The 9381-nt window shown below is 41.9% G+C and overlaps 1 protein-coding gene and 1 pseudogene across 1 annotated transcript; one reads left to right on the top strand and one right to left on the bottom strand.

Annotated features, from left to right (window-relative positions):
• Window positions 1-618: 618 nt before the first annotated feature.
• LOC125191349 (adenylate isopentenyltransferase pseudogene) lies at window positions 619-1981 on the bottom strand (annotated as a pseudogene).
• Window positions 1885-9102, top strand: LOC125189257 (uncharacterized). The gene is made up of 13 exons (XM_089059286.1): window positions 1885-1940; window positions 2927-3028; window positions 4220-4273; window positions 4335-4965; window positions 5039-5141; window positions 5256-5458; window positions 5902-5924; window positions 6013-6445; window positions 6500-6749; window positions 7467-7552; window positions 7821-7924; window positions 8744-8861; window positions 9073-9102. The coding sequence occupies exons 1-13, from the start codon at window positions 1885-1887 to the stop codon at window positions 9100-9102; spliced, it is 2193 nt and encodes a 730-aa protein (XP_088915412.1).
• The last annotated feature ends 279 nt before the right edge of the window (window positions 9103-9381 follow it).

Below are 9381 nucleotides of genomic sequence, written 5' to 3'. Positions count from 1 at the left end.
CATTGTTCTGACTGACTGTTTAGTATCACTCTCAGATTTAATTAGGCATAAAATTAAAATCAATTTTAAAATTCATTTATGATTGAAAAACAATTTTAATTCAACTTTCACAACGCCAAAAAGAAAGGTTTACAGAGTTCTCTCTCTCTCTTTTTTTTCCCAAAATAGTTTTTTAAAAACCGAAAGGCTAAAAATCTCCATAATACCCCTCATCAAGCAGAGTTTACGTAGCTTTGACTCTATAGATAATTACCCAAAAGTTGCTCAAGGAGTACTCCTTATTTTATTAATAATAGTAACAAACTAACAATAGTTTAATATGCTATCTACCACACGTCGAACCGAGCATAGCATATTTAAATAGATTAAAATGGACTAGTGTTATAAGGAAGGACACTATCCATGGAATGGCAGGTCAGGTTTGATCAAATTAATGCATTCAAAGCCCAAGCTCCAAAGGTGTCGCTTTCCCCCAAAAAATGATTAAAGGTAAATAAATGAATTTTTGTTGGTTTTCGATCACATGAAACCTAGGATTCAAACTCTCAGTCTAGCTATGTTGCTAGATTTCAGAAAATAGTGGAAATTATTGGTACGAACAAAATGAGTAAAAATGGATTGAAAACAAGGAGAAGCATACAATTTTTTGGTTGACTGGTTTTTGTTTGTATTTATGAGTTAGTGGCAATTAGCAGAATGTACCAGCCCAGGCCAGGCCAGCCCCCCTTCTCTTTCTCTCCCTGTTCATCTCATCCCCAAAAATCAAAATTGGTCGCCCCCCTCCCCCTCAATTCCAAAACTTTTACAACAAGAAAACTTAAAAAAAAAAAAAAAAAAAAAAACTCTCAAGTCTTAACAAACAAGAGAGAGAAAGGGGGGAATGTCCAATTTAGCTGGAAATAGCTGGAAAACCTACTCCATCAAGAACTGCTTCACAATCTTCACGCTTGGTTCCAACACCTGCCTCTCCCAAATCTCCGCCACCCTCCTCCCACCGGCCCCCTCCACCGCCGCCCTCAGCGCCGCCGTCGTGTCCACCTTTTTCAGATCCCACCCGGCGCAGTCCCTCAGCCGTTGGATCTTGGCCACCTGCCTTTTCGCCAGCTGACACGTGTTCTCCTTGATGGCCCCCACCGCCCCCTCGTACGCCTCCACGTCATCCTTGAAACGTCGAAAATACCCCTCGAATTCCGGCACCCCGATGGCCTTCTTCTGCCCGCTCTGGCTCACCGAGTCGCACTCGCCGCTGCTGAAATACTGCTTGAGCTCGTCGAACATGCCCGTGTCGAGCATGTCGTCGACGCGCTTGACGAGGTAGGCGTTGAGCACGGGAAGCGCGACGTCGACGTGGAGGAAGCAGCAGCGGTAGCGCTGCTCCCGGCAGAAGGCGGAGGAGGAGGAGGAGGAGAAGACGTCGGTGTCCGGGTCGAATTTGCTAGCGATGAATGCGTAGAGGAGGGAATTGGAGCCGCCGACGAGGAAGGGGATGCGGCGGCGGGAGAGGATGTCGGAGACGGCGGCGGAGGCGGCGGAGCGGAAGTCGGAGGGGGTGAACTCGGGGTGGGATTCGGAGGGGGAGAAGTGGGCGAGGAGGTGGTGGCGGATGTTTCGGCGGTCGGAGAGGGGGATTTTGTTGGTGGTGATGTCGAGGCCGCGGTAGGCTTGGATTTTGTCGGAGTTGATGATTTCGGAGGAGGGGAAGAAGCGGGAGATGAGGTCGATGGAGAGCTTGGTCTTGCCGCACCCGGTGGGGCCCATCACCACCACGACTTTTTGGGGGCGGGGGGCGGTGGTTGACAGGGGCATGTTGTTGGAAGAAGGGGAATGGGTTTTTGTAAGGCATGCTAGTCTTCTCAATCTCATTAAGGGAATAAAAAAGAAGCAATGAGAGACAGTGGTGGTGGCGGATGGCAAGGGAATGAGGATTGGATGAAGAGTTGGTGAGGGTGTTATGTACGGTGCGTGTGTTTTTTGTCTGGTGCTGTTGGGTTTTCTTTCATATCTCTCTCTCTAGTCTCTATATATATAGATACTAGATAGATAGGTGGTGTATTGGTGTTCGTTGAAGAGAGAGTTGATTGTTGGCTTCAGACTCTCTCTTCTCGACGTTAATAAGTGGTGTATGGATACGTTCAAAAACTGTTTTTTTTTTCTGTGCTTTTGATGGCGTGTGACTGATTGTGACAATCCCTTTGCAATTGGGCATAGAAAGTGAGCTTTTTACATTTTTTAATATTATACATGACGAGGTGGCACTGAGAAAATAAATTCAAGCCACTTCATTTTTTTAACCGTACGGAATCTAGGCTATATTCATACCCCACCTCTACATCATTTGTAAATTACCAGTCTTCTCCATATTTACGGAGTCTCTCTATAAATCTACTCGTACCATTGCCATTTGTCAATAGTTAAATGTTAATCCCTCCGTCCCCGATTAAGAGTCACACTTCATTTTTACCATAAATGGTAGTAAATCTCACATTCCACTAACCCATTTCACTCATATTTTATTATAAAACCAATATAAAAAAATGGGTCTCACATTCCACTAACTTTTCAACCAACTTTTATTTACATTTCTTAAAACCCGTGCCCGGTCAAACTGTGACTGCTAATGGGGGACGGAGGAAGTACTCCCTAGCATGTGTTGGATATATTAGAGTGGACTTTTATTTGGGCTATGTTATTTGTTAAGCCCGGATATGATTAATTGGGCTGAGCCCAATTACTTACCCTCTCTCACCAGATGCTGCCACGTGCCCTCTCTCTCGGATGCTGCCTTCCAGCCGTTGGAGGTAGGGTTGTGTGTGTTAATTGAGAGAAGGCTATGCGTCGTTCTCATTATTCACTCTAATCTCTCTCTCTCTCCTCTTTCGATTCATTGCTTCTCTCTCTTCTCTCTTCTTCTCCGATGATCTTCCAGCCATCTCTTGGTGATCTTCCATGGTTCTCTGATTGGTAGATCTGTTGTGAGTGCTGGTGTGAAGCAATCTCTTCGATTGATTGTTGCTGGAGAGGAACTATGGTTTGTGAGAACTCGGAGGTTGTGCGTGGAGATTTGTTCGGTGGAACTTGATCTGGTGTGAGGGGTTTCTCTGGTGGAGGTATTGGTGGTCTGAGGGTTAACTCTATCCAATCCATATGTGCTCCCTTGGGTTTAGTTTTGGAAGAATAGATCAGTGTTGTTGTGGCGGGTTCTGAGCCAAGTTTCTTTGATCTGTTGTCTTTCTCTTTGTTCTTAGTTAGTTCTTGTGTTTAGATCCGAGAGGATCTTTCTTGTTGTTACTAACTTGTGTGTTGAGTGTGCAGGCTGAAGTAATCGCTAGGAAGCAGAGTTGATAGCTTCCAAGACCTTGTAATCGTTAGAACTAGATTCTTGTAATCTAAGTTTGTATTACTTGTGTAAAATCAGCCGCGTGGGTGAGAGTTTGGCTGAGCTCTCTTGTACAAGAACAAAGAGGTCTCGGTAATTAGTGAATCTAGACTGATCTGATCCCTACAGTGGTATCAGAGCCACGGGGGGATAAGTCTAGCACGCCGAGTCGCTTAAGGAGGTGGGCAAGTGGAATCCTCCTTCGAGAGGGTATTCACTCTGGTAAATTGGCTATACCTTTCTTGTTTTAGTTTTCTGTTTAGTGCCAAATATAGGCTTGGGATCTTGTTTTCTGGTAGACAGTCTCTGGCAAAGACTTAGGACTTCTGTGCTTTCTGTGTCTGTGTTGCTTCCGCTGGTTCTTGTGCTCTGTGATCTTGTGATCTCATTTTACTTGACCACCAAGCATTTTATACTGCCCAAATGACCCCCTGCGCCCTCCAGTAGTGAGTGATTGCGGCTGGGATAGCCTTGGCCAGTGTTGCTCGTGACAGTCAAGGATTTGAGGTCTTGTCTGTTTTGTGAAAGCTGTTGGTCTGTTCTTGTGTTGCTTGTGTATGTCTCTTTGTTTCAGGTGTGTAAGGCTTTGTGTTTTTTGTCTTGCTTCCTGTGTCCTTGCAAATTTTCTTGCTAAAATGTCTCAGCCTGTTGGTTTGGTTCCTTATAATGGTAAAAATGATTTTGCTATTTGGAAACAAAAAATGAAATGTGTTTTGATTCAACAAAAAGTTTTCAAAGTTGTTGATGGGTCTTTACCTGAGGATACTGCTCAGGATAAAATTGATGAAATGAATGAGTTGGCTAGGGCCACTATTGTGTTAAATCTATCTGATCTGTGATTAGGAAAGTTGATCATGAGGAATCTGCTTCTGAAATGTGGAAATTGCTTGATACTCTGTATACTGAAACCTCTATGTCTTTAAGAATGTATCTGCTTGAAAAGTTGTTTAAATTTAAGCTGGATCTTGCTAAAGAAGTTGGTTCAGGATATTAAGAGATCAGGTGATAAAACCATAGATGAATACACTAGTATAGCTCTTATGAATGCCATACCTGACTCCTATAGTGATGTAAAGGCTGCCATTAAGTATGGTAGGTATTCTGCCCCTGTGGACCTTATTATTAGCTCCCTAAAGTCTAAAGAACTTGAACTTAGGGAAAGAGCTGCTGATAAGAATGCTTATAACAAAGTCTTAAATGTCAGAGGTAGATCTAAATCTAGAGGGGGAAATGAGCCTAATGGAGGTTCTGGAAATGGCTCCAACTCTAGGAAAAAGTTTAGGTCTAGGTCTAGAAGCAAGGATCCTAAAACCTATAGGAAGTGTTTCAATTGTGGTGATATTGGACACTATAAGAAAGAGTGCACTAAGCCTAACAAGAATAAGTTTCCCAACAACAATGCCCAAGTTGAAACCCTTGTTAATGTTGCTACATATGACAATGTTAATGATTCTGTGTTCATGGTGCATGATCTGCAATTTGTGAATGCCTCTCCTGCTTGTCCCTTTACCTCTAATGACTGGTTATGTGATTCTGGATGTACTTATCATGTGAGTCCTTTCAAGGAAGTGTTTTCTGAGCTGAAACCTGTAACTAAAACTTTTGTGTCTGGCTGATGACAAGAAATGTGAAATTCTTGGTATTGGCACTGTGTGTTTAAAGTTTGAAAATGGTTATGTGCTCAACCTGAAGGATGTTAGATATGTTCCAGACCTGTGTTATAACCTGATGTCTTGTACTGCTCTTGAAATTGAGGGTATGGGGGGTAAATGGGGGGAAGGCTGTATGAAAATTTGCAGATGATCTATGTGCCTTTTCAAAGCTAAGAAAAAGTGTGGTTTGTATGTCTGTACTGCTGTGCCTCTTGCATGTGAAAAAGCTTATGCCAATGTAGTTAAAACTGATAGAACCATGTTGTGGCATAATAGGCTAGGTCACATGAGTGTTAAAGGCTTGAGTATTCTGAAAAAACATGCCATCCTTTCTGATAATGATGTTCAAAGTGAGTTGCATTTCTGTGATTCTTGTGTGCTGGGTAAACAACATAGAGTTTCTTTTCCTAGTACTCCTGCTCCTGCTAATGTGAGTAAATGTATTTTGGAATACTTGCATATGGATGTCTGGGGTCCTGCTTCTGTGTCTTCTCACTCTGGATGTATTTACTTCTTGTCTGTGATTGATGATTTTTCAAGGAAAGTTTGGTGTTTTTTGATGAGACATAAGTCTGATGTTTTTGAAAAACTTAAAACTTGGAAAACCTTGATTGAGACTCAAACTGGTAAGAAGATCAAGGCTATTAGAACTGATAATGGCCTGGAGTTTTGCAATAATCAGATGGATGACTTATGTGACAGTTTTGGAATCAGAAGACAAAAAACAGTGTCTTATACCCCACAGCAAAATGGGGTTGCTGAGAGAATGAACAGAACTTTACTTGAAAAAGTGAGATGCATGCTTTCTAAGTCTGGATTGTCAAAAAAGTTTTGGGGTGATGCTTTATTAACTGCTACTTATTTGGTAAATAGGTCTCCTTCTGTGCCTCTGGTTGGTCAGTGTCCTGAATATGTGTTCTGTGGCAAGCCTCTCAACTTTTCTCACCTAAGGGTTTTTGGCTGAACTGCTTTTGTGCATAATAGGTCTGATAAACTTGAGCCTAGATCTAGGAAAGGTGTTTTTCTAGGTTACCCTGAGGGTGTCAAAGGGTATAGAGTCTGGCTAAGGGATGAACTTGGGTTCAAGGTCATAATAAGTAGGGATGTGGTCTTCAATGAAGATGAATTCCCCTGCTTAAGATTGACAAGTAGCCCAGATCCTATAGATGTGGACAATGAACCCCTCAATGAGGTGGAGTCCACAGATACACTCACTGGAGTGGAGCATCCCAGTGATGCTCCAAGTGAGATGGAGCAGCCATTTTGGAACACTTATCCAGTCTATACTCCTAATGAGACACCTGATGAAGGAAATCCAAATGTGATGCATGATAATCCTGCCCAAAATGTTGCTGACAATGTGCCTAATTTGCATAATAGTCATGTTAGAAATTCTCCTCCTGTTGCTGCTCAGAATGTGATACATAGCCCAAGTGGCATCTAAAATGCTATTGATAATACTAATTTGCAGGATTATGTGTTATCCAGAGATAGAACTAGAAGGGTAAATGTCAATAAACCCTCTAGATATGATGGCTTTGTTGGTTTAGTTGCCCTTATAAATTTGGCTTTCAATGTGTATGAATCAGATGGGGATGAGCCCCAAACTTATAAGCAGGCTACAAAATCAAAGTTCTGGAGTCAGTGGCATAAAGCCATGTTGGAGGAGATGCATTCACTAAAAATTAATCTTACTTGGATTCTTGTACCTTTGCCTCCTGGTGCATCTGTGGTTGATTGCAGGAGGCTTTATAAAATTGAAAAATGAGGTGGAGGGCCTTAGGTACAAGGCTAGATTAGTGGCAAAGGGCTTTACCCAACAAGAGGGGGTAGATTACACAGAAATATTTGCCCCTGTTGTTAAATTCACTACTGTCAGATGCTTGCCTTGTGTGCTCATTTTGATTTGGGAACTAAAGCAAATGGATGTTAAAACTGTCTTCTTGCATGGTGATCTTGATAAGCCCATTTATATGAAACAGCCTGAGGGCTTTGTTGATCCCAAGTTTCCCAATCATGTGTGTTTGTTAAAAAAAGCTTTATATGGTTTAAAACAGACTCCTAGGCAGTGGAACATCAAGTTTAATACATGTATGCAGAAGTTAGGCTTTGTAAGAAGTACCTTTGATGCTTTCTTGCATGTTAAGAATCTTGATGGTGTTCCTGTTTTCTTATTGTTATATGTTGATGACATGTTAATAATGGGTCCCTGTTTGAAAACCATAAAAGGTGTCCAAGCTGCTTTGAGTGAGAATTTGACATTAAGGATCTTGGTGATGCTCAGAAAATCTTAGGGATAAGTATCTTTAGAGATAGGAAAGCTTTTACCCTTGTGTTGCATCAAGAACCCTATGTGTACAAAATTCTGAAAAAATTTAACATGTTTGATGCTAAGTCTGCTTCTGTGCCTTTAGTTGCTCATTTTATGTTGAGTAAAGATCTGTGCCCTAAGTCTCAATCTGAAGTTGATGCTATGAAGAGAATTCCCTATGCTAATGCTATTGGATCTATGATGTATTTGATGGTTAGCACTAGGCCTAATATTGCCTATGTTGTTTCATGTCTTAGTAGATACATGTCTAATCCAGGTCCTGTTCATTGGGAAGCTCTGAAATGGCTTCTTAGATACTTGAAGCAAACTGCTAAGTATGGTTTATGCTATTCTAAATGTGATGATGGTGTTTTACTAACTGGTTGTGGATTCTAACTATGCCAATGACAGAGATAAGAGGAAGTCAACTACCTCCTATGTGTTTACAGTGTGTAGGTCTTGCATAAGTTGGAAATCCCAGTTGCAGCACATTGTGGCCTTGTCTACCACTGAGTCAGAGTATATTGCCATCACCGAGGCAATGAAAGAGGCTGTATGGTTAAAGGGAGTGCTTTCTGAACTCAAGTTTGTGAAAACCTCTCCTGTTGTGTTCTCTAATTCTCAATCTGCTATTCAGTTATGTAAAAATCATGTTTTCCATGATAGAACAAAACATATAGATGTAAGGTTTCATTACATCAGAGACATTGTAGAAAAAGGTGAAGTGTTTCTTCAAAAAGTGCATACTGATAAAAACCCAGCTGACATGGAAACTAAGCCCTTACCATTAGAGAAACTTCTTTTCTGCATTAAGTTTTTGCACTTTGATCTAGGATAGGTTGCATGTCCCGGGGGAAAGACCTCAGCCACCTTATCTGTTGTGGTAAGGGTGGTAGGTGGTTGGAGGCATGAAGTCCTTTAGACTAATGGGTGTCAGCCCCTCTGGTGTCTAAATGGCAACCTGGTGGTTCCCAAAATGCTAGTGGACTCTGTCCTTTGGTGCTGAGGGATCTGCCTTGTAGGCTGTGATGAGTATGTCTTAACCTACAACACTTGATTGGTTTCCCAGAATAAAAGTCCAAGGTGGAGTATGTTGGATATATTAGAGTGGACTCATATTTGGGCTATGTTATTTGTTAAGCCCGGATGTGATTAATTGGGCTGAGCCCAATTACTTACCCTCTCTCACTAGATGCTGCCACATGCCCTCTCTCTCGGATGCTGCCTTCCAGCCGTTGGATGTAGGGTTGTGTGTTAATTGAGAGAAGGCTATGCGCCGTTCTCATTATTCACTCTAATCTCTCTATCTCCTCTTTCGATTCAGTGCTTCTCTTTCTTCTCTCTTCTTCTCCGATGATCTTCCGGCCATCTCTTGGTGATCTTGCATGGTTCTCTGATTGGTAGATCTGTTGTGAGTGCTGGTGTGAAGCAATCTCTTCGATTGCTTGTTGCTGGAGAGGAACTAGGGTTTGTGAGAACTCGGAGGTTGTGCGTGGAGATTTGTTCAGTGGAACTTGATCTGGTGTGAGGGGTTCTCTGGTGGAGGTATTGGTGGTCTGAGGTATTGGTGCTCCCTTGGGTCTAGTTCTGGAAGAATAGATCAGAGTTGTTGTGGCGGGTTCTGAGCCAAGTTTCTTTGATCTGTTGTCTTTCTCTTTGTTCTTAGTTAGTTCTTGTGTTTAGATCCGAGAGGATCTTTCTTGTTGTTACTAACTTGTGTGTTGAGTGTGCAGGCTGAAGTAATCGCTAGGAAGCAGAGTTGATAGTTTCCAAGACCTTGTAATAGTTAGAACTAGATTCTTGTAATCTAAGTTTGTATTACTTGTGTAAAATCAGCCGCGTGGGTGAGAGTTTGGCTGAGCTCTCTTGTACAAGAACAAAGAGGTCTCGGTAATTAGTGGATCTAGACTGATCTGATCCCTACAGCATGTTTTATTCATTATTCATTTCAGAAAAATCATCCTCCATGCACTAATAATCGTCCTATTTTGTCACTTTTATCCTTCCAACAATAATTATTTCATATGTTTTCTTAATACTTT

This window comes from Salvia hispanica, chromosome 5 (genome assembly GCF_029641045.1).
Source record: "Salvia hispanica isolate PSC_SH4W2 chromosome 5, Shi_PSC_v1, whole genome shotgun sequence".
NCBI lineage: Eukaryota > Viridiplantae > Streptophyta > Magnoliopsida > Lamiales > Lamiaceae > Salvia > Salvia hispanica.
The sequence above is the reverse complement of the archived record's forward strand: the minus strand, read 5'-3'. Positions and strand labels throughout refer to the sequence as shown.